Raw genomic sequence first — 25256 nt, 5'->3', positions numbered from 1 at the left:
GGAATGGCCTGCCCAGGGAGGTGATGGACTCGCCGTCCCTGGAGGTTTTTAAGCTGAGATTGGACATGGCACTTAGTGCCATGATCTAGTAAATGGACTAGAGTTGGACCAAGGGTTGGACTCGATGACCTCTGAGGTCTCTTCCAACCCAGTCGATTCTGTGATTCTGTGATGACTTTCCCCAGGAACAGGGGGAAGCTCCTTCTCCACTCCTGTGGAAGCTCAGCCCCGAGGAACGTTGTGCAGATACCTCACAACTGGTGCCATGCTGGACTCCCGCTCCAGCCCTGTACTGACCCGAAACTCGTGTCTCTGGAAATGCTGCCTGTGTTGCAGGACGGACTTGTAACATTGGTCTTCATTTACGCTATTATCAGAGAGAAGGACTACTGTTAAGTGCTGTCAAAAGCCAGAAAATAATGAGGTGTAAAGTGCCCATCTTTATGAGCAGAACAGACCCTTGCCTGATCAGATGCCTCCAGAAAATGAAGGCCCAGCTCTGCTCTCAGCTGGTGGTGTTCTACTCAAGGAAATCTCCGGTTTGGTCTTTCCAAAGCCCTCTCCCTCCATTATCAAACCTCACGTAGGTCCCTGTGGCTTTGTCCTCTCATTGCAGAAGCTGGTGGCTTCATAACCTTGCTGTGGTTTGGTTAAAAAGCAGATATTGCTCCTAAGTCCAAGGCAAAGCAGAGCATTACCACAGAGCTGCCAATTGCCAAGTGGTTTTTGTTTGTGTAAGCAGTTGTGGCCTGTTGAAAAAAAAAAAAACGTGTTGCCACATTCAAGTGTGGTTAGCCAGAACAGGCCAAAAAAGATTTACTACAAATCTGAGGCCTAAGGGAGGATTTCAGAACAGTCCATCAGCTCCGGGGAGCTTGTTTCCCACAGCAGTTAGTACACAAAACGTTGACGGTGCAGGACTGATTTAAAGCATTAGAGCTTTGGAGGTGACAAGCATTGGATTGGGTTTATACCTCTGGTCTGACCACAGAGAGGCAGACAGGGCCATGGGCAGAGGGGGACGTGCTTTCCATGTCTGGGTTGGCACCACCTTTCTCAGCAGTTGGCTGATTTATCCTTTTTTTCTCTTTTCCTTTTTGCGGTAATATTGTACGAATGGCACTGTGTGAAGCACGAGGTGGGGGGATGATGCGGTCCTAGCCAAGGATGCATCGCTGGGACCCAAACACAGACACCAGCCTTCATCTGATGTTTTTAATGATATCCAGACAGCAAGCGTAGGGCTGCAACTCAAGCAAATGCTTCACAAAAAGATCAAGTATTGGGAAGTTTAGATGGAGTCCATTTAATTAACTCTTTGAGGGCTGTAATGTTTTGAACTGCAGTTTGTCATTTGTCTTAGCCATAATTACGTGGCTGGCTTTTAATACCATTTGGCAAGGAAGTGGTGTCACACATGGTTTTACTCCTCGTTTTTTCTTGGTGAGTTACACGTGGCTTATCTTTATAGGTGGTATTTCAGGGTTTCTTTAAGAGGAGGAAATTAATTTACAGCTGTTAGGTGTATTGAAGTGATAATTAAGACATTCCACTGCATTATACAGCCTTTTTCCTTGCAATCTTTAATATATTTTTTTTTTTCATGTTGTATTTGAAAAGAAAGCTCTTCTTAACTTTCTAAAAAAATTATTATCGACCTTTCTTCCCCCAGGTGTTTCCCAGGTCCCTGGCTGCTGCCCTAAAACTCTTCTCCCAGTGTTACAGCCGGTCAGAGCTCCTGGTGGCCGCCTGTTCCCTCTTTAAATAGTTCATTGTCAACTGTTCCTGCCCTCACCCTGCAGCCCTGGGGTCACCTGGTTCCCCTCTGATCTCAGGCCCTTCAGAAAGACTGTGGTGAAACCGATCAGAGAAGCCCCATTAGTAACCGTGGGGCAAATGTGATGTAGGTCCCTCCAAAAACAAAGAAACGGTGCCAAGAGCAGAAATCGGCTAATGCACAAGTAGAAACCATTTGGTGTCACTGACTGGCTGAAATATGGAAGACGTGAAGAGACCAGGGAAAAGGTGAATTGTCCTTCTTGTAGTGGTGAAGGGGAAAAGGTGACTCATTCTTCCTTTACCGGTTTTAACATCGGTTGGTTGGTTTTTGTTTTTTTTTTTCCAGCTCACTGTTTCCTTCTATCTGGGGGTGAATGAAAAACTCCTTGTCAGAAATGAAAAAATAAATCTGTGCTGGGTTCATAGTCATGAAAGGGGTTTGTTGAAGCTGGTTTAAAAAACCAGTCCCACAGAAAGTTTAGTACATCGGCGAGTAATTAGCTGTGTCCTTTCATAAAGAGTGTGAAGGATGACCCAAGTGTCTTGGTGCTCTGGAAAGAGGCAGCAGGACCCAGAGGCAGCTCCCAGTGCAGTGATCCCTGGAAAGCAGAGAAGGGACAGGAGGTCCCAGGGCTGGAGGAGCTGATGGCTGTGGGCAAGGAGGCTGCTCTGACAGTTCCATGCAAAGGCAGATACTCACCAGAATGGCTCTTCTCAGTGAAGTGGTGATTAATGCAAAATGATCACTTCCAGTTAAGTGACTGTAAAAGCTAATACACACCAGAACGCCTCTGAGGGTGTCAGCTTGTTGAACCTTCATCCTTAGAGATGTTCAAACCTGCAGCACCAGGCCTCAGGCTACCTGACTGAAGAAGGGTTTTGGATCAGGTGTCCCTTCCAAACCTTGGTATCCTATGAGCTGGCCACTTTCGCCAATACATTTAGCTCATAGCCACCAGATTCAAGATCACAAAAAAGAAGACCACATCAGCAACCAAATACCGACTGGGTCAATTAAAGAGAGCTGATGAAGCTGTAGGAAGCTACTAGCAGAGTCCAAAGGTGAGATGCAAGTTATAACAAGGGTGGTTTGAGGGGGGAAAAACATCAGTGAAACTATTCCCAAGCAATACTTTCCACAATCATGGAATGACTGGGCTTGGAAGGGACCTATGGAGATCATCTAGTCCAACGCACCTGCTAAAGCAGGTTCACCTAGAGCACATCACACAGGAATGTGTCCATGTGGGTCTTGAATGTCTCCAGAGAACAAGACTCCACAGCCTCTCTGGGCAGCCTGTTCCAGTGCTCTGATACTCTCAAAATAAAGAAGTTTCTTCTCATATTGAGGTGGAACCTCCTGTGCTTCAGTCTGTGCCCATTGCCCCTCATCCTATTGTTGGGCACTACTAAATAAAGAGAGCCAAATAAATACCTGTTGCTGAAGAAAACCAAAAAGGAAATAAAACATCCTGCTGTTCTAAACATCTCCTTTTAACTTTGAGACAGCCAGCATCGGAGAGAGCAACTGGATGGACTTAACATCCAGAAAAGCTGCTAAAAAAGGATCTTGACCAGCTAGTGTAGGGTCTGGAACCAATAACCCAAAGGATACTTCAAATTTGTGAGGAACCTGAAACAAGAGTGTTCTCAGGATTTTTATTTTGCCTGTTACTAAGAGAGAAGCTGTGATATTTTAGAAATTGGCACAGAGGCTGCGACATCTATCACACACCCAGGAAGATGGAAACTGTCAGTTTGAGGGTGGCCTCCTGGCTGGAGTCCATAAGTGCAGATGTTTAAGGGATTCATGTGGCAGAGGCTCTTCTGCAGGATTACCAAGAAAAAGAGGCAAGAAACTTCCCCCCCTGGAGTTGACGTCTTCCTGCAATCTTCCACACTGCTTCCTTTGGCAGGCAGGAGTTTTGACAGTGAAGCATGCAAGTGTTGTTGGGTGAGCATCCCGCACACGTTTGGTTAGAGCAGTGCAGGGCTCATTAGATTGACTTGTTTAAACGTGCTTTCCAATGCAGGAGAAAATAATTATAAATTGCTGTTTCAAACTTTTTGACCCAGCATCATTTTGACAGTCTCTAACAAAGGCATAAATGAGCTGAGTAATGTGACCGAGCATCTAGAAAAGCCTTATTCGAGAAAACAAGGATGGTAAATCACACAGTGCCCCATGAGACAGGGTATTTTGCCAAGTTACTGCTTCAGGGGAAGTGAGAACACTTTCAGTAACTGGGATGTTACTTCATCAGTTTCAGGCATTTAGGGTTCCCGCTGCCAAGAACAACCCCTTCTCCACCTCCTCCTACCTTGCTATTTAGATTTTTAATTGGAGGTATCTAGCAAAGGCTCCTGTTTACCTCTATTTGCTGCCAGAGGAGCCTATTTTTTCTCTTTAAAGGGTTTAAAAACCACTCATGGCGGAATGGGAAGGCTTCAGTGCCATTTTTAACCACCAGCAGACAATACTGTAGAGTCAAATGCACACATCAAGAACCAATTAAGAGTAAATCATCATCAGGACTTCAGTCTATGTTGAGTTTAAAATATTGCTGATCCACCACCCTAATGTACAATACTTTATTTTGTACCACATGAGACGAAAGACCAAAATGCCAGCGAACTCAATAAGGAGAATGTTTTTTGGCATGGCAATGCAACACAGAGCTTTTTGCATTGTGCCTCTAGGACTGTTGTTCAAAATGGCCAAAAGGCCCGCGAGAAGATGCGGCTTTTTCATGTACTGCTCAGTCTGGTTCTGACAGTTACTCCACATGCATTGGAGACAAATTGTGTGTGAGAAGGAAATAACGACCACCACCAACAACGCAAAGGCAGATCAACCTGCTTATGTTAACTGCAAAGATGCAAAGATGTAATTTTTATCCTCCTTACCATGCACACAGGTTTTTCATATAATTAATTATACAATTCAGTGCTGTTTAAGTATGCTCATAACCATGACGACTTAGGTCAGATCAACATTGGAGCACTATTTTATAGCATATAATAGTTCTTCTACAGTGACACAGCTAAAAAAAAAGGTGACTTTTTCCATTGGAAAGGATTTATTTTATTGAGACCTTCCTGTAAATGTCAGATTATCTTTCTTTATGACTGTTTAAGCTCTTTATTCCAGCTGCTGCCCCCTATGAAGTGAGGCTAAGAACAGCACTAGTAAAAGCTGGGTGATAATTCCTTAACAACTGTAAAATGCTCTGGTATGAACAGAAGATTTCGCCATGTATTTCTCCTTGGTGTTTCTAGGTTGAGGAAGTTCTTCCTTGAAAGCAGCTGACTTCTGCTGCTTGAAAATTTTGTGTCCTTTCTCACCACTTCCCTCACCACTTTCATTAATTTCATAATAAAGTAGGGACTGCTGTGAAATTTCTTAATTTAAACCCTGAATAACAGAACTTTGGGTACAGGGTGGTCTTAGGCACACGTTTTATAGGCCTTTCCAATGGCAGGTTGAGCAGGATTGGACAAAAACCATCACTGCAACAAGGGACCATCATGAGGTGCCAGGGGCCTTTCAGCTGCCCCAGATGCAGTGGAGAGCCCTATGGTTACCAACCTGCCTATGCCCAGAGGTGCCCATAGTTACCAGCCATTGCCTGTCGAGTGGTCTCACCAGTTTCAAAAGTCTGAGAAACTGAGCTTCATGTTGGCTGTTAAGGCCACCATGAGGATATTTAGAGGTTGACTGGTCATGCAGATGTGTTTCCAAGCATCTAAAGTCAGGTTTGATTTCTTTATATTTAAATATAATGCAAGGAAAATGAGGTACAACTTTCATTAAATCAGTATTTGATAAATATAACAATTGAACAGGACCTAAACCAAGAAATACAGAAATTAATATATACACATCCAATCCTGACTCACATCCATGGCTCGGAGATTATACCTGTAGATGCCTCATTAAAACCAATTAGCTGCTGGTTGTTCTAAGTCCTTTGCTTACACTGCTCCAGTTCAGCCATTCCCTTTTAGCAGCTGCTGATTTTCTAGCGGATGAATGTGTGATTCGAGCTGATCGAGAAGCACCATGGAGCATGTTCAAACACCCCGCCGTGGGCATCAGCTCATCAAGATAGCTGCATTGGGGCTGAGAGCCATGGAAAGAAAGTAATGCCCCAGTCTCTCGTGTGCATTTCTGGTGTAATTTATATTGCTCTGGCAAAAAGCGTCCCTGCTGAAGCACTGGACATACATAAGGAGGATAAGCAGAGCCTGGTGACTGTGGGAAAAGCTGCAGCCAGTGATGAGAGTCCAAGAGATGGAGCAAAAAATGCTCCACGATGGGAGTTCTGCTCAGAGGTCTTCCTGGTGGCAAGAGGTTTCAGTGGCGAGTGGATGGGTGTTTTTCCACGTGGCATGTGCCAAGTGCAGATCTGCTCAGTTTAGGGGGCACATGAGGCTGGGATCCTCTATGGCAAACCTGTGGGCAGCAATGAGTGGGAAAAGTCTGCCTGAGGTTCAGGTTTGCCCTGTGGCTTGGGTTTGCTCTCAGGCTCAGGACCTCTGCTCCAGACCCCGCAGCAGCACTCCCAGGATGGCCAGGGCTTCCTGCAGGCCCTGCCCGGTGCAGGCACTGCACCCCCGCAGCACCCAGCGGTGCCCCACCAGCCGCCCCTGCCACAGCCTCTCCCCCAGCTCGGCAGGAGCCAGCGCTCCCGGTACCTCCTGCTTGTTGGCCAGGAGGAGGACGGGGACACCAGCCATGCTGGGGTGGCTCAGCACTTCCTCCAGTGCCGCCACTGCTTCGGGCAGCCGGGCCGTGTCCGTGCTGTCAAACACAAAGATGAGGGCGTTGGTGTCCTCCAGGTAGTCAGGCCAGCTTGCCCGCAGGCTGCCTTGTCCACCGATGTCCCAGAGGGTGAAGGAGACGCCACAGGGCGTTTGCAGAGACTCCACGTTGAAGCCCACTGTTGGGCTAGTCTCCATAGCCCAGCTGCTCTTCAGTTTGTATAGAAGGGTGGATTTGCCAGCAAAGTCAAGCCCTAGCATGACAACTCGAGCATCACTTTTGTGATGGCCTTTGGAGATCAGCTTCCCCATCAAGATGCTGTCACAAGCGTGGGAAAAAAAAAATGCAGCCAAAAAAATAAAGCAAGCGTATTTCCTCGATAATATTAGTTAAAAACAGTGCTCAGTTCTGCCTCTCCAAGAGACCACCTTAGGTTTGCTGAAGACACAGGCAGCTTGCTTTTGCTTCTCTTCGTAGCTAAAACAAGGTGAGAGTTATTATTTATGAGGTGTGGAGCAGAGCCAGGGAGTGCCGTTGGAAACAACTATTTCTATATCCCAGCTCCGCTGCTGCAAACTTCCATTTCCATTCACGACCTGAAGTGATCAGTGCAGAAAGGAGCCAACATCTTGCAGGAAGAGGCGGGGAAATGGTGGAGCAAGTTTCTTCCTCATTGCATGCAGAAATAAATGAGCTTTTGTTCATTGGCTTCTCTAGGGGAAATCCACTCCTGGCAGGACAGAACAAGGAGGAAACCGGGTTTCAGATCAGAGTTGCTCTCGGAATTTGCTGAATCACAGCTCAAGGGTGTGGGTTTAAACATGAGCAACAACTGACAGTTTTTCTGCCAGTCTTACGGTAGAAAGTATAAAACTGATCTCTGTAGCATCAGCTTTCACTACCTGTTATGCAGATGGTAAAACCAGCAATTTAAAATAAGGCACACAAGCATGTTTTTTTAATGTCTCATTGAAATACGACCAGTCAGAGTGCTTTCCCTGGGGTGAAAAGCTATAAAATTCTTTACATCAAGGTATTTACTGAAGCAAAGACTGTTTTCTGTGGCTGAGGGGGTAAAAAAATATCTTAAAAGAAAGGAAAAATGTTTAGCAAGACAGCACCACTTGAACTTTACATGCTAGAGGCAAAAATGTGCTGCTGAAACAGCTCCCAGGGTCGCTTGTGCAAGAGCGGCTGTGGCAGCCAGGCAGGGGCCCCACAAAGCCGATATTTACCTTCTTTATTGGTTGGGTTTTGCTCCCTAAAGGCTGTTCAAAGGCACACAGAACTGAAAGCAGCTGTAAATGTCACGTCCTGGCTTTAATGTGGACCTGCTCTCCAGCCACCTTTGTTTGACGATGAAGAAGGAAATGTGATTCATCTATGCTTGTCTGGGACCATGGGGGACTTCCATGTGTCTGTGGGAGTTGTGGTTTCCCCAGCTATGGTCTCCACATGACGACTCCATGTCGCAAGTCGCCATCACTGGGGATGAAGTTCAGGGTGTGGAAGGGACTGTCTGGACAGTGACAAAGTCACTGGTGGCCAACCAGAAGCATATTTCTTACCCTGGGGGGAAGATGTGTCCGTTTCCCACCTTCTAAAGAAAGGAAAGATGAATGAAAAACAAAACAGAATGAGAAGTCCAGCCCAGACAGGCTGCATGGAATTGCAAGGGGTCCTACAGACTGTGTTTTGCAAGATATTTCTGTGACACATGTCCCTCCCATAGTTAACCCACAGAGCTGGGTGGCACCAAGAGCCTCCATGAGTTTTGTGCAGCTTGTGTACAGATAAGGTGTGCTGCTAGGGCCAGGCTTTAGGTTAATTCAAAAGCTAATGTTTATTTACAGCAGTTGCTGCAGAGTTATTAAATGGTATAAATGTACCAGCATGCATGTGATAAATCACGCAGTATAGGTTCATGTGTGATCTTTTCTGAAACCAGTCTATAAATGGAAAAAGGGCAGCAAGATCTCTAGCTGGAAATAAAAAAAGATAACTACTATGTGCAGCGGATCTTGATCCTTCAGGGAACTCTGTGCATGCTCTGCAGCGCACGTTGCTGCCCGAGGGTTACCCATTTGTCTGAGTTCTTCATTTTTAAAAAATAAGTTAAATTGTTTTCTGGCTACTTAATCTGCTTGTTCTCCATTTTGGGAAAACTTTCTTCCCCATATCGTGTTGTACTTTAAGATCAATGTAGTTGGTGGTTTTTGATCTATCAGTGGGTCAAGTGAATTGCCTCTATCTTTTCATGTTTCTCTTGCATTTGCTACTGCTCATCTTATCTAAGGCTTGATAGGAGGCTGTGGTATGCAGCTGTTTCACCTGACCAGACATTTATAGCACTGAAATTTCTTTAAAGTAAACTAAAATATAGATACAGGAAGCAAGGGTGGAGATTCTACCATCTGATCAATAACCGAGTATTTGAAATATGATGTGATGGAATCTTTATTGCATCATTCTCTGACATGTTACAGAAGTAGGCTGCTTCTGTAAAAAAACAAAAAACAAAGCATGCAGCTAGGCTACAGGTTTACTGAAGATTGCTTTCAGGTTTTCTATGGCACAGAACAGAGTAATACATGGGCAAACAGAGGGAACTCTTTTTTCTTTCTCTTTACATTCTCATACCCTACGTATTGAACTGCAGCCTGTTTTCTTTCTTCCTGACAATCATTCCAAATATGGGGTACAAACTGTGCCTACAGAGTCTGTTCCACCCACAGCTATGTTATAAAAGCATAGTATTTCCAATAAATAATACATGGGAGCAATTGCAAGTCTGGTTAAGAATGAAAAAAAAAGAAAGTAAAAGCAGATGAGATGAGCTCCGAGTGAGTCTATTGGCAGAGCAGAAAGGCCGTATGCTAAATAATTCAGAACTTGTGTTCAGAGATGAGGACAGCCCCTACCCCGGCTGTGTCTTACATGGGCAGTACAAATGTTTTTGCCTTGTGTTTCTTGTCTCCAAATTCACAGAAGCAAAGCCAGTGGCCACTAATTCCATTTATAATTTCATAGAATTTCAGTTCGTTCTTTTTTTTTTTGTTCTGTTTGCTAGGCATGCATTCGCCTGTTGCCTAGATATTCATCACAAAGAGCAATAATCAGGACTAGTACTGCAGAACAGAATCCCCTCTCCTCCCCATGCCCTAAATATTCCAGTAACTGGAATTTTGTTCCAAACACTATATTCACTGTCAAAGCATTTTGCCCTCACTCCATGGACCACAGAGGGGAGGAAGAAAGAGACTTTAAACTGAAAGAGGGTAGAATTCAATTGGACATAAGGAGGACTTTTTTTACAATAAGGGTGGTGAGACACTGTCACAGGTTACCCAGAAAAATTGTGGATGCCCCATTCCTGGAAGCATTCAAGGTGAGGCTGGATGGGGCTCTGAGAAACCTGGTCTAGTGGAAGGTGCCCCCTGCTCATGGCAGGGGGGTTGGAACTAGATGATCTTATAAGGTCCCTTTCAACCCAAACCATTCTATGATTCTATTAATCTGATTCTGTGACCTGCAGTAGGACATGAGACACAGGCTTTGGAGAACAAACCAATAGCTGATGGTTCCACAGGGAGACCATGATAACTCAGGGTTAGACTGTGACGCTGTTAGCATGGTTGTCAATATAGTCTTCATGGCAGTGGTGCCATACACCAAAACAGGCTGAGCTCTGAAGCAGGTGCGTCTAATTCTATCCAATTCACTGGAAATCAGTGTTAATCATGTAGCAAAGGTGCAGCTGAGTCCACCAGAAATGCTGCTTGAGAAGGCAGTGCCCATATTACACATTACCAAACTACCAGAAGTATCCCCAAAAGCAAGGCAAAAACTTCCAAGCAAGTTGCACCTTGATCATTCCCTTTTACAAGTGCAAAGCACTTTCCGTTAGTGGCTTCACAGGCATTGCCCAGCCACTGCTGCTCTGCCCCTTCCATTAGACATGCAGTGGCCAAAGAGGTGATCAGAGGCATGTGAAAGCCTCAGCCCACCTCTTTTCTCAGGGAGGTGCCTGATGCTGGGGGCAAGGAGGAGGCTCCCAGATCCTGCCCTGATGCCCCGCTGGGAGCCCTCACTGCACCCTGACAGCGAGGCAGATGTGGAGAAACACAGCACAGAGCAAAGACTTTGCCCCCATCCCTTAGCTGGCAAGTGTTGCAACAGCTAATGAGGAAAGGAAAGCTACCTACCTTGCCTTGATGTGTGAACTACTGCATCTTGTGTATACGACTGTAGAGTATTTTTCATAAATATTTTTACTCCAGTCTCTGAATTGATCATTTCCAAAGCTATTTACAACTTCACCAGGATGCACGTCCTCTCTGTAGGCTCATTTATTCAAGTGCTACCCAAATTCTTTTATTTTTTTCCACATAAAATCACAATGCTCTGTACTCCTCTGTCTATACCACCAGAACTCTCATTCTGGGTCCTTCTTATGTCTTAAATTCACAGATCTCTTCCTCTTTGACTCTTGACATTTCAGATTTGTCTCCTCCTCAGGGCAATTCAAAGCTGAGCTGCTTTGGTTTCCTTACCTATCCTAACATGATCACTCGCTTTTCCAAGACTATTCATTAGCTCTTCCTCTTATGGTTGGTCTCTGTCCAAGTTTAGGTCATACATGAATCTATGCTACATACTGCATACACGCTGTTTTCACTGTAGAAACTAGTTAAAATACAGCTCTATCTTGAAATGCCTTGATTTCAATTCTTCCATTGTTCTTAATGTTTCTAATTGAAAAGAAAAAAAAAATGAGAAAGAAATAGGTACACACAAAAATATAAAATTTCTGTGTGCCAAAAAGGCTTTTCCTCCATTCTTTCACATATCCTAGTTGAATGTAAAACCTATGAAGCAATGACTATTATTTTTTTTACTATTCCTTCAGTTGCTATCAAGAGGAAGCCCCACAGAGGCTATCTAATGATGGTTAACCATATCACCCACCTGCACAATATATAATACAGGTAATATTTGTTACTTCTATGGGAAATAAAACTTACAGCTTGGAGGTGGCCTGATGCTCATCTCTCCATGTTAGTCTGGATGAAATTCTGGCTTTGCAATTTACAAATCCAGCTCCCCTTGCAGGGCCTTCCCTCGTTCCAGTTCCACAGGAGAAAAACGTGATTAAAATTACACTGTAAGTATGGACCTGAAAAATGCCCTTTGTACAACATGCCAAGTTCCAGATCAACAGTGGAGTCTCCCTCTCAGTGCTCCTCAGATTCAGGGGTTTTGGACGATCATTTGCTCTTAGTTTTTGTCTTCGTTTACATGGTTAGGATATTTTGAAACACCAAAGGAAATGTCTTGAAAAGATACTGGAAATTATCAACAAGAATGAAAGCTACAAACTGATCATTACTACCTTTCTGCCTGGAAAAACGGATGAAAGCAAAGTTAAGTTGTGAAAAGCCAGAAATTGCACTTTATCTGGCTGGCCACAGAGTGTCACTGTTATCCCACACAGCTCTCGGTGGGAAGGGTCTCCAGTGGAATCGGCTCCTGCCAAACCGCAGATGTCAGAGCTCCCGCTTTGATCAGGGGACGACTTAGCACCCTCAGGCCTTTGGCACCCTTTTGCAGCAGAATCGCTTTGAAACAGGTTTTGCTGAACAGCTGTACATATTTTTGTATACTTGTTCTTTCACATCCATAGAAAGCTGATGGTGAAGAGCGCAGAACAGAGTTGGAATAAGACACCAGTTCCGTGGTGACATTTAGCTCCAGATTGTTTTCCTGTCAGATTTAGCTGGCATCGTATCCTAGGACTCTGCAGTTCGAATTAAAAGTTAATAAACTGATGGAAAAACTAACACTGAATGAGGAGAAGAGAAACACTTTGAAGAGCTTTCTTCTTTTAATGTCCTTTGACAGGTCACTGACAGTTGCCACTGTGATTCTTCACTGTGGTCACTTACAGAGCTGCAGAAACAGAACACTCTTTAATCTACAACTGTTTATAAATTCTCCTAAACTAGGATTTATCTATGACTATGCACACCTTTGTAATCTCCAGTTTCAACAATATATACTTACAAATGAAACCACTGATTCAGGTTGCATTAGGGTTTGGCATGTAATTCCAAGCTATGTTATTGTTCATTTAGAATCCCAAATGTTGCCAGTTTGGTCACATGAGAAAAGCACTTCAGAGTCATCTGCTACTGTTATCAAGAGATGTAAACTGAGACAGTTTAAGAGAGGGATCAGCATCTGAGTTAACCCACTGAAGTCAGCAACAAGTTACACACATTATCTGTCTTGAGCAGTCTGATGAGGAGCGGCTGAGGGAACTGGGGCTATTTAGCCTGCAGAAAAGGAGGCTGAGGGGAGACCTTATTGCTGTCTACAACTACCTGAAAGGAGGTTGTAGCATGGAGGGTGTTGGTCTCTTCTTCCAAGTAACAAGTGACAGGATGAGAGGAAATGGCCTTAAGTTGCACCAGGGGAGGTTTAGATTGGATATTAGGAAAAATTTCTTCACAGAAAGGGTTGTCAGGCATTGGAACAGGCTGCCCAGGGAAGTGGTGGAGTCACCATTCCTGGAGGTGTTTAAAAGGTGGTTAGATGAGGTTCCCAGGGACATGGTTTAGTGCTAGAGTTAGGTTAGGTTATGGTTGATGATCCTGAGGGTCTCTTCCAACCAAAATGATTCTATAATAATTCATTTTATTCTACAAAACTTGTCTCTGAATATCATTGCTTTGCCTGGTTGGCCTATTTAATGCTTTCATAACATTTCCAGTCTCTTATAACTTTTCCAGGATGGATATAAGGTTTCAAATCCCTTTTCCTTCTAGAAAAAAAAAAATGATTGGGAGAGGTTCCTTCTTGTTATTGTTGGCTTTTATAAGAAGCCAAACTGAAATTAAAATAACTGAAACTAGATGTTCATGAGATTATAAAATTACCTTGTCTTCATCCAGAGCACTTTTTAGCTGTTTCAGCTGATTGTCAAGCTCAGACACACTATCAGCTGCCTGCAACTACTGCTTAAGGACTTATTGCACACTGTAAAAACTAATTAGTGATAAGTAACAACAAGAAACTTAAAGCACATGAATAAAAAACCTGACTGGGGGCTTGTGTTGCAGTACTTGATAAAACAACTGGGTATCTGTATATCATAACTAAGCACATCGGTTTACAGTATTAAATAGGATCAAAGTTCTGTTTACAGAGTTCCACGTTCACGCCATTTCCTAGCAATGTCAAGAAAGGCAGCTGCTCTTGACAGATGATTCCTCTGTGGAACCACAAACACAAGCAGTAAAAAAAAAGTGTTGTGCGTGTGCCCTTCCGGCCTTTTTAGGGCTTCCCGTGGAGGCTCTGATGACACTTTTCCACATATCTTCTTATTTATGCCGCCTTCTTTTGTTGCTCCAGAATTTGTACAACCTATTCAGCAGTGCCTTCCTGATGCCAGCTAAAGTCACTCAACAGCACAGCAAGTGGGAACTTGCCATGGAAAGTCTCTTTTGACCCTGGACCTACTGCTGTGCTGTCCTTGCCTCGTGTTCCAGGGCAGAATTTCTTCAGCATAACTGATTCCCTCTCAGAGCAACCCATCCACACTTGATTCCCAGGAACTGAAATTGTTTTTTTCTTGTATTTAAAAAAAAATTTCTTCTTTAAACAGCTTTCTCCTAAATTGACCATCCCTAAAGATAGATTGATACTTCCAGTGGGCTCTACCCTACTGGTTTGTGTTTCAGATCAATCAGCTTCCCACTCACTGCAAGCCCCAGCTGCCTTCTGACCCTGTGCACCATCAGGAAAAAAAATTAATTTTTAGAAAAATGGAAGTTATTTCCTGGTAACAACTTTGTGTAACAAAAGAGCTCTCTTGGGAGGGCTGGTCTCCAATCTTCCTTTTCCTGGATGCTCCCCCACAGCTCTGTCTTCTACTTGATCCGCAGTTATAAACACAGAGAGAGAGAGCTGTAAAGAGACATAATTATAGAATCACAGAATAGCAGGTCAAAAGGGACCTCAAGGATCATCTGGTCTAACCTTTCTTGGTAAAAGCACAGTCTAGACAAGATGGCCTGGTACCCTGTCCAGCTGAATCTTTAAAATGTTCGACGTTGGGGAATCTACCACTTCCCTGGGGAGATTATCGCAATAGCTGATTGCAGTTATCCTGAAAAATTTCCCTCTTGCATCCAATCAGACTCTTCCCAGGAGTAACTTGTACCCATTGCCCTTCCTCTTTTCCATGTGACTCTTCGTAAAAAGAGAGTCTTCATCTTCTTGGTAGCCATCCTTTAAATACTGGAACATGGGTGGTGATGAGGTCTCCCTTAAGGCTGAACAAGCCCTGTTCTCTCAGCCTTTCCTCGTATGGCAGCTTCTCAGTCCTTTGATCATCTTTGTGGCCCTTCTCTGGACCCTCTCTAGCCTGTATAGCAGGGACCAAAACCAAACACAGCATTCCAGGTGTGACCTGATGACGGCTAAAAAGAGTGTGATAATGACCTCTTTGTCTCTGCTGGTGATACAGGCACTAGCCTTATATATAACCAGCATCCTGCCACAGCCCTGTGAGATTCTATCTGATTGAGGTCAGGGCAGGAAGCCTGGGCTGGTGGCAACGCCATGTTTTCACAAATTGTCAGGGACTGGAAGTGACCTCGAAAGATCACCTAGTCCAATCCCCCTGCCACAGCAGGAACACCCAGACGAAGTTACACAGGAAGGCGTCCAGGCAGGTTTTCAATGTCTCCAGAAGAGACTCCACAACCTCCCTGGGCAGCCTGTTCCTGTGTTCTGTCACACTCACCATGAAGAAGTTTCTTCTTGAATTTAAATGAAACCTCTTGTGTTCCAGTTTATACCCATTGCCCCTTGTCCTATCATTGGTCGTCACTGAGAAGAGCCTGGCTCCATCCTTGTGACACTCACCCTTTACATATTTATAAACATTAATGAGGTCACCCCTCAGTCTCCTCCAAGCTAAAGAGACCCAGCTCCCTCAGCCTTTCCTCATAAGGCAAACGTTCCGCTTCCTTAATCATCTTTGTGGCTTTTTCCCTCAACTTCACAGCAGTGAGGATGCAGCGGCAGAAAGGTGCCATCCCGCCATACCCGCCAGCCTGCCCATGCCGAGACCCCGACAACCACAACCAGCCTGCGGAGCTGCTCGCTGGGCCCGGTCGACCACGGCACCGCGCGCCGTCCCGTCCCGAGGCCTCACACGAGCCGCCGGCACGAGGGGACGAGCCCCCGGGCCCGTCTGAGCGCCCTCAGGGCGATGGCTGCGGAGACAGCGGCTGGGGCGGGGAGGCTGTGCCGGAACAGCAGCCGCAAACGAGCTGCCGCGAGGGACCTCCCAGGCACCTCCCGCCACCGCCCCTTCTCAGGAAACAGGGCTCTCGCCGCCGGGCGGGATAACGAGGGGTCACGTGGTCATACTCACAGTGCCCAATAGGAGGTGAGGAAAGGGGGCGAAGATCCGCCTACGGTCGGCCACGTGACGGCGCGCGCGAACGGTCAAGCGGGAGGCCCCCCTCCCCGAGGCTTGGCATCACGTGACGCGCTTCTCCCTCCCTCCCTCCCCCCTGCACCCCTCCCTCCGTGCTTGCTGCTGTCACGTGGGCGGGGCTGGCGCGCGCTGCGCACCCCTTCGGCTACTCGGCGCGCGGCGGGTCAGGCGCCGGGCGGCTGTAACGGTCCTAACGACTCTAACGGTTGTGACGGCAGCGGCTCTGCCGGGGGGCACCTTGGAAGCAGCGGGAGCGCCCAGCCCGCCGGGCGGAGGGGCCGCAGGGAGCCTACCGGGGGATGCCGCAGAGGCCGGGTGAGGAGCGCTTGGCGGGACAGCGCGCGGGGCCAGATCGGTGCCCCGCAGCCTCCGGGCTGCGCATCCTCCCGACCCGGGCAGTTCTGTCGGGGCGCTGTGAGGGCTGCGGTGTGGCGGGGGCGGGGGCGGGAGCTGTCGGCGGTGGGGAGCGGCTGGACGGAGGTCACCGCGGAGGCCGCGGTGAGGATCTGTAAAACTGGTGCTAACCATCCGGATGGGGAAAGGGTTCTTCTAATGTTAGCAGGGCTTGGTTGTGGGGACGTCATCCGAGTGACTTTCTCTTGGTCTGCCTGTGAATTTCTCCCACAAAGCTTTGTCCAGCTCTCTGAAAGTCTCTCTTCCTGCTTGGCACAGCTCACAATATTTTCATACAGTTGTGCGTGTCGTTTGTTGTTTTTGTGTTGTGGGCTTTTTTTTTCTGATTCATGGTGTTTCAGTTCATTCTTCCCTTTGTTGTCAGCTTCCTGAAGGCTGAGATCTAGCTTACTGAAAAAGCAAGGCCCTTAATATTTTTTTCCCTCCTCACTGGGCTTTATATAAATAATTAGAGTTTCTTCAGTTTTTAATACAGTTCTAAATTAACTATTAAAGGAGTATTTACTTTTTTAAAGGAACTTTCAGAGTTCTAGTTTAGACAGTTTAATTGACCTTTTAGAAGGCATGCTGTTGTCTACTGACAAAAGGTAAAATGGGTTTATAATTGTTTAAGCTAGGGATGGGGTCATGAGAAGAAGGTGCTGAACATCCTAAATGGAAATGTTTTTGGAGCACAAAATTTTTTAGGAAAAAGAGTGATTGGAAGATTTAGTGATTCTTTGGAGCATTAAAATTAATGTTTTCCTCTGAATACTTGTCTCTGTATGCATTAGAATAAAATATAGAAGATTAGAAGATGTCCTGAGTGAATAGGTTCAGTAAATTGCAGTAATTGCTCAGATTGATTGTGATTATAGTCTTGTTATGGTGGATGGATGACTGTCATCCTGCTCTAAGGGTTTTTTTTCCTGTATGGTTAAAGCAGTATCATGGTTAATAGTATTAATGTACATAATGCTTTTTGCTTGTTTATATCTCTTTCAGCTGAATACTCAACGCAAATAGGAGGTCTGGTTGTCAGTTCTTAGATCAGCAGGTTTTTCTTTCCCTGTATTACTCATAAAAGACATCCAAAAATAAATCGTGCAGAGGTTTGAACATAGATTTTGTCATAGAAATCTTGTCTTATGTAAGGTCTAAGTAAGTTAAGGCACATGATTTCAGGGAGTTCAATATATTTTTGTTGGCAGGAAGAAAGCTGCAATAAAATCACTTGGTTCACACATCTGATTAGTGTCAATAGTATGTATTGTTTCCCTGTTGTTTCTCAATACTGAACTATGACATTAGAAACCAAAAACTGTAGAAAACATGAGGGAGATTAGCATGTCTAGAATTTTACTTTCTTGGTTGAGTTGTACTTAAAATTAAAAAAGGATCAACTGTGACAGACCTTTCTTGTTGTTCTAAAGCCAAATATCCCAGCTTTTTTGTTATCACTGCTGTTTATAATTCCCGTAGACAATTAGAAGAAGTGAAGGCCTGAGCCTGCAGTTTCTTTCTGTGCAAGAGTTAAGTCTACTGAGCTAGAACAAACTGCAGCATTGGAGCCTGAGGAAAGAGTGAAACAAACACACAATTGTGTTCAAATAGTCTTTACAAATAAGGTCTTCAAGGAGTTAACTATAGTTTTTTGTTGCAACGACAATTGGTACTGTTTCCCGGTAGGATGTCATATTTGGCTATTGTTCTCTGCAGCACGGATTTGTTTAGCTGAATTATAAACTCTGTAAATTTTTATTTGAAATCATTTAACAAGACATTTTGTAGACACTTTTTTTTTTTTAAGATGGGGATACATATTTGCCTCCATATATTGCTGAGAATAAACCTGCATGCTGCTTATTTAGAAAGCAAAATAGTGAGAAGCTGAATGCATAGGCAGCAGTTTAGCATAGAAATTTTGAAGGACTTCTGTCTCTGAAAGCATGTGGCTTTTTTGTGAGCAGATCTAGATTTTTTCACTGTTAGTGACTGCTCCAAATTCAATTTCTCTATATCACAATATGTAGCTGCTTCAGTTCCCATCTCAACAAGTCATCCTTTCTTGCTTATTTTTAGCCTCACTGAAATTAAAACAATCATCTTTTGTTTCTGTTCCTGTTTGCATACAGTTATTGTTGGATAACTTCAAAGAGGTCAAAGCAATTAGGAGAGGTGATGCTGATATTATAGAAGCTCCCTCTGCTGGTTAGTTCTGCAGCAGAAATAAAGCTGCATGGTGTATAGTTGTTTATCACTGAATCATACAGCAGAAATGAAAAGATAGTTAAAAGCAGTGACACTTGGGAGGAATATAAGGCTGCTGTTAGAGGATGTAGGAAGGCAGCTAGGATAGCCAAGGCCTCCTTAGAATTACAGCTGGCGAGAGGGGTCAAGGACAGCAAAAAGAACTTTTTCAAATACATAGCAGATAAAACTAATACCAGAGGCAATGTAGGCCCACTGATGAATGGGGTGGGTGCCCTGGTGGCAGAAGATACAGAGAAGGCAGAATTACTGAATGCCTTCTTTGTCTCTGTCTACTCTGCCGGAGGCTGTCCTGGGGAGCCCTGTACCCCTGAGACCCCGGATGAAGCCAGGTCAATGGAGGAGTTTGCTTTAGTCAATGAGGACTGGGTTAGGGAGCAATTAAATAGTCTGGACATCCATAAATCCATGGGTCCAGATGGGATGCATCCGCGGGTGCTGAGGGAGCTGGCTGAAGTCATTGCTGGACCACTCTCCATCATCTTTGCCAAGTCTTGGGAAACGGGAGAGGTGCCCGAGGATTGGAGGAAAGTAAATGTCACTCCAGTCTTCAAAAAGGGCAAGAAGGAGGACCCGGGTAATTATAGACCGGTCAGCCTCACCTCTGTCCCTGGGAAAGTAATGGAACAGCTTGTCCTTGGTGCCATCTCAAGGCATATCAAGGATAAGAGGGTTATTAGGGGCAGTCAGCATGGCTTTACCAAGGGTAGGTCATGCTTGACCAACCTCATAGCCTTTTATGAGAATGTAACAAGGTGGATGGATGATGGCAGAGCGGTGGATGTTGTCTACCTTGACTTCAGTAAAGCCTTTGACACAGTCTCCCACAGCATCCTCACAGCTAAGTTGAGGAGGTGTGGTCTAGACAATAGAGTAGTGAGGTGGGTTGCAAACTGGCTTAGGGAGAGAAGCCAGAGAGTGGTAGTTAATGGTGCAGAGTCTAGTTGGAGGCCAGTGTCTAGTGGAGTGCCCCAAGGGTCAGTGCTGGGGCCAATATTATTCAATATATTCATTAACGATTTGGACGAGGGAATTGAGTGTACTATCAGCAAGTTTGCTGATGACACTAAGCTGGGAGGAGTGGCTGACACGCCAGAAGGCTGTGCTGCCATCCAGCGGGACCTGGACAGGCTGGAGAGTTGGGCGGGGAATAACCTAATGAAATTTAACAAGGGCAAGTGTAGAGTCCTGCATCTGGGCAGGAACAACCCCAGGTTCCAGTATAGGTTGGGAGAATACATATTAGAGAGCAGTGTAGGGGAAAGGGACCTGGGGGTCCTGGTGGATGACCCAGGATGACCATGAGCCAGCACTGTGCCCTTGTGGCCAGGAAGGCCAATGGCATCCTGGGGTGTATTAGAAGGGGGGTGGTTAGTAGATCGAGAGAGGTCCTCCTTCCCCTCTACTCCACCCTCGTGAGACCACATCTGGAATATTGTGTCCAGTTCTGGGCCCCTCAGTTCAAGAAGGACAGGGAACTGCTGGAGAGGGTCCAGCGTAGGGCAACGAAGATGATTAAGGGAGTGGAGCACCTCCCTTATGAAGAAAGGCTGAGGGAACTGGGTCTCTTTAGTTTGGAGAAGAGGAGACTAAGGGGGGACCTTATTAATGTTTATAAATATATAAAGGGTGAGTGCCATGAGGATGGAGCCAGGCTCTTCTCGGTGGCAAACAATGATAGGACAAGGGGTAATGGGATCAAGCTGGAACACAAGACGTTCCACTTAAATTTGAGAAGAAACTTCTTCTCAGTAAGGGTGACAGAGCACTGGAACAGGCTGCCCAGGGAAGTTGTGGAGTCTCCTTCTCTGGAGACATTCAAAACCCGCCTGGACACGTTCCTGTGCGACCTCACCTAGGTGTTCCTGCTCCAGCAGGGGGATTGGACTAGATGATCTTTTGAGGTCCCTTCCAATCCCAAACATACTGTGATACTGTGATACTGTGTGATACATACGATGTTTCTAAAAGCAACTGTCTACCAGAGCACCAAGTTTAAGCTTATAACTTTTATAGTCATAAAGTTTTTAATTGCAATTAACTTAAAATCTAGATGTTGAAATGTAAGTGACAGATACTCCTTAAAACTGCTGCTGCCATATTGCATGAAGAATCTAAATAATAGCTTGAGAGCTAATATATTGAGACAGCTATTTGCATACAGATTAAAATAACTTCATTACTTCAGACTTCATCTGGTACATGTGCTACTACATTGCTCTTACAAACTTTCACTTAAGGTGCAGTGGTTGCATAGTATGTAATGTAGCAGGGTCCAGCCTAGATGTGATTATCAGGAGAAGTAAAAAATAACCTTAGCTCTCTTACTGATGCAGTACAGGAAGGGTGAGAGGACACTGTTTCTTTGTGGAGCTGCTTGCAACAACGTAACTGAAGTCCCCTACATCAGGCTTCTGTAGCAAGGATTTGCCCAGAAGAAAGTCTGTGCAAGCCTTTCCCCTCATAATCAGGCAAATGTTGCAAAAGGATGAAGTTTGAATGTGATTTGTGTGAGAGGTCAGTCACAATATTGCAGAGTGTCTACTGTTTTTAGAAAGCCTACAGTATGTCATAAAGGATGCTAAAATTAATTTGGTTTATTTTTTGATAACACTGAGTTACTTTACTGACATCTCCCATTTACAGTACTATATATAAGTATGTATTCCCCAAATACTTCTTTTTCCACTATAGACCTTTTTTCCCTCCTGTGACAACTAGAACTGTTATTGGAAAGCTAGGAAAGTGGCTAAGGTGGTTAAGGAATCTATCTTTAGAGAGGAAAAAGGTGATGCTTGTGCCTAGGTTGGGTATTTCTGCAGGAAATGGATAATAAGTAGTTGAAACAGCTTTCTATGCACATTTATATCAAAGAAACAGTAGCCCATGTATAAACCCCAGAACTTTCAGGTTTGTGTGTTGTGTCACTCATTTAGACAGGAGCATAAACAAAAATAGCTGCTGTTGCTACCGTGAAAATGTTGCAGCTGAATGATGATAGGTACTCCAGCAAATGGCAGCATTTAAGGACAATACTTAGTATTTGTAGAGGGTGGGGAAAAGTTGTATGTTTGAAGATAAACAATACACATTGTATAAAAGGCAACAGATATTTTCTGTTGTTTGGTTGGTTTTAAGGATTTTTGTTAACTTTTATTGGTTGCTAAACCTGAAGATAATTTGGGATTGTGATTTATTAAAGAAACTAGCCTGTCAGTGGCTGATGAGTTGTCATTAAAAACCTTTTAGGGATAACTATTGAAATTACTTTGTAGGATTGTAGTGACAATTCAAATTAGAAATATACAGCATTGTTTTAGATAAAGCAGTGTTACATCTGTCAAAAATTATAAGGTTCTTCATCTGTGAATGAAGTTAATTGCTCATGTCTAATCTGGAAAGTCCTGTGTGCTTGAAAGCTTTTCTTTTGTTTACTGCTATTAGTTTGTCTGACAAGATATCCAGTTGAGCTTTGAGGTATGGGAAATGCAGTGTAACTCACATAGGTTTTGTCAGAAATGAATGATTAACTGAGTCATGCAGTAGTGAAGAATAAGCCAAGAGGGTTAAAGACCTAGTGCAAAGATCAGTAAGATCATAAAGTAGAACATTTTAAACTGGTTACCTTTAGAGTAGAAAGGGTTCTCAGGGTGCTGTAAAACTTGTTAACGTTAATTTATCAGGACACGCTCCATCAAAATAACATTTGTCTGCGTGTCTTATATTGACAGGATGTGTTGAAAAGAACTTCAGTGAAGAAAATATTTTTCCTAATGTCCAGTTTGTGAGATGTTTGTGTTCTGCCAATCGTATATTATATGGGCAAAGTAAATACATGAAGTTAGAAGGGACAATTATTTAGTCTGCTCAAAAAAACAAGTCATTGCTATCTCCTTTTAATTGATTGACATTGTCATATGTTAAAAGATTTGCCAAAGTGAGGTAACCAATCTTAGCAGCTAACTAGCCTGAGTTTGTAACTGGACTAGAAATTAAGAAGGCTTAAATGCATTCAAATCTGTTTAGCTGTGTAGAATGTGATGTGGTCTTGGCATCAGGTAGACTTCAAAAGCTCTTCTACAAATACATCTGTTGTGAATGTGCCATCTGGAGACTTTGGGTGTTTTCAAGACCTGCTTCAAATATGAAAAGTAGAGTGAAGTCAGGCTCTTGGTGAGGGAGGTGCCTATAGAGCAGAGCTGGGTTTGTTGGAGCAAGGTTACAAAATCTGGTAAGGAGACAAGTGTGGGTTTTGTTTGTGTTGGGGTTTTTTGTACATGTACTTCCACCGTGACCTAAGTGTTTCTCAGACTTTAAAAATAATAATAATAATAATAATAATAATAATAATAATAATAATAATAATAATAATAATAACCCTTTTTCCAAAATAACATCTATGCTGAACAACCTGTATTTTAGCATTAACTGCTCGTGTTGAATAGCTTTCTGAAGCCATGTCTTGGCTGTCAGCACAGTTTTGAGAACCAAGCATCAGAAGCAAAGAGGCTGTCTTGTGTTCTCACTGTTGTTTATATCTGATACCCAGGCATCATCAAGAAGAAGCCTGACTTGAAAGCAACAGAGCAAAGAATAGGGGGATGGGATAGGGCTGGAGCAAACAAATGAAAAGAAAGAACTAAATGTTGATGAGAGCATGGCATCTGAATAGAGACTGCATTTCTTGCCCGTTGAATAGTTCCTTAGCTGCATTTTTTTTTTGTTAATGGTTTATTGCAATTTGTATCGTGTCACTGACATTCTGTGGAATTCTCCACCTAGTGCTTTTCAGATTTCACAAAACTCACTGATACCCTGAGCATGGATCATAGATTGTCAGTGACAGAATCCCTTCAGGGTATGAGTAATGTTACAGTTTTCATGTGTGGCATTGAAAGCCTAAATAAGCTCCGTAGGTTTCTGTTGACTGTCAGCTTTGTTCCTGAACTGGTGCAACTGCCCTGAGGAAACTGGGAAGAATAAGTGTTGTGGAAGGATGGATTGTATACATGTGTTCATTGACAGGTGATATCTATACCCAGTCATGTTTCCAGCTTTTGATGTGGTCCAGCTTGTTTCTAAGTAACAGACTATGACAGTTTCACTTAATCACATTCTTCCAATGTGTTTCACTGCTTAATTGTATGAATGCATGAGTTTATTTCATGCTTTTGTGCTCTCACAAATGGTTTTTGACCATAATAACAGCTTTTGATTATGCAAGACATGGCAGATTTGGGTCATATGCACAACAACCCTAGCTTTGGGTTTTTTGCAGGATTCACAGATACATCAACAGCTTGCTTACATGGCATGTATAGATTGTAAGACTACAAAGAAATTTCACAAGTGAAGATCTTATAAATGGGAATTTTGGTTGAAATCCCCTCTGAAAATTCCTTCAAAAATCCACTCTGTCACCAGTGGATATTTGCCAGATCACGAGCTTTAAATAAGTTTGCTTGTAGAACAGCAGATGTTCAGCTGTACTGAACTGTACAGTTTACTTAAATATCCTATTAAGAAAGATCTGTTCTTCAAATGTCTTACCAGTGACTTTCTATTTGTTCACCTTAATACATGGAAGTATGATTACATATTTCATATAGAATAGAATGCTATACTTTCAGAGACACAACATGTACCTTTTGTTTAAAGGAAATTATCTTATTGCCTGTTGGTGAAAATGCAAAATAGGCCTTTTAATATACTTTTGTTTTTATTGCAGCAATGTCATCTTACTTGTAGAAACATCATGACACATAGCAGCATCATGGTGGATGTAGGAAAGTGGCCAATATTTACCTTACTGTCACCTCAAGAAGTAGCATCTATTCGGAAAGCATGTGTATTTGGTACCTCAGCCAATGAAGCTATATATATAACGCACAATGATGAGGTAAGGCTGTAATAAAGCAGAGCATATACTCTACAATTTTCTGTTTTCAGAGTCCACTGAATACTTGCAAATTAATAGGTTTTCAAAAGCATTGTGTGAAATTTGTATATTTGAAAACATATTGGATTTAACTTGTAACTTTTTTTTTTTTTAGTCTTGTATGGGGACAATGTAGATGGAGTATTTAGAAAACTAACAAATTACAAAGGCCAGGATGGATTTCATGCACTTTTGAAGACAGTCAGAATTCAAAAGAAGTTGTGGTAGCTTGAAATTAAGTGCAAGTGCTCCAGGTATGAAGATATAAAATGAGGTTATGGCTTGCTAAGTAATAATAAAGCAGAAGATTATCTGTGGATTTTAATTATTCAGAAACTCAATGCAAATTAACACTGTGCTACTGAAAGGAAGCAAGCTAGATGTTCCGGGTTGTGGTAATGGGAAGGTTTCTTGTGAGACTGGGTAGAGCAGGATTTGATTTTTTTTCTCTAAGTCCTATCAAAGCTGCCTGTAGGATGAGCCTCCCAGCTGTAGCTATTTACAAACTTATTTTAGAAAAAGGTGGTGTCTTCCACTTTCACAGTTTAATACTTTTTCTAGTACAGTTCCTGAAAATGAGAAGCCTGGCTTCCAGTCCT

General features: G+C 43.6%; 2 protein-coding genes across 5 annotated transcripts in view; one reads left to right on the top strand and one right to left on the bottom strand.

Annotated features, from left to right (window-relative positions):
- Positions 1 to 5533: 5533 nt before the first annotated feature.
- Positions 5534 to 15854, bottom strand: ARL11 (ARF like GTPase 11). Of its 2 annotated transcripts, XM_082061407.1 has the most exons (4): positions 15659 to 15854; positions 11569 to 12493; positions 7780 to 8144; positions 5534 to 7274 (listed from the first exon to the last, which is right to left on the bottom strand). In XM_082061407.1, exon 4 carries the CDS (start codon positions 6853 to 6855, stop codon positions 6310 to 6312), a length of 546 nt encoding a protein of 181 aa, XP_081917533.1. In that variant the 5' UTR covers positions 6856 to 7274; positions 7780 to 8144; positions 11569 to 12493; positions 15659 to 15854; the 3' UTR covers positions 5534 to 6309. The 2 variants fall into 2 exon arrangements, with proteins under 2 accessions (XP_081917533.1, XP_081917534.1); XM_082061408.1 differs by lacking the exon at positions 7780 to 8144.
- A 320-nt stretch (positions 15855 to 16174) lies between these two features.
- The window catches only part of RCBTB1 (RCC1 and BTB domain containing protein 1), a 28468-nt gene continuing 19386 nt past the window's right edge, over positions 16175 to 25256 (top strand). Inside the window, exons 1-2 of one of the 3 annotated variants that reach the window (XM_082044653.1) lie at positions 16175 to 16370; positions 24448 to 24618. In XM_082044653.1, the coding sequence (XP_081900779.1) occupies positions 24475 to 24618 (144 nt within the window). In that variant the 5' untranslated portion in view covers positions 16175 to 16370; positions 24448 to 24474. Of the gene's footprint in view, positions 16371 to 16536; positions 16554 to 24447; positions 24619 to 25256 lie in introns of those variants that run through there. The other 2 variants (XM_082044651.1, XM_082044652.1) reach the window with 2 other exon arrangements.

The sequence above is a fragment of the Streptopelia decaocto genome, assembly GCF_964273445.1.
Source record: "Streptopelia decaocto genome assembly, chromosome: 1".
NCBI lineage: Eukaryota > Metazoa > Chordata > Aves > Columbiformes > Columbidae > Streptopelia > Streptopelia decaocto.
Note: the sequence above shows the minus strand (reverse complement) of the source record. Positions and strands in the feature narration are given on the sequence as shown.

What these genes read in the sequence shown, in the direction of transcription:
- ARL11 (XM_082061407.1), bottom strand. Translation starts at nt 6,855, where the DNA reads ATGGGGAAGCTGATCTCCAAAGGCCATCACAAAAGTGATGCTCGAGTT.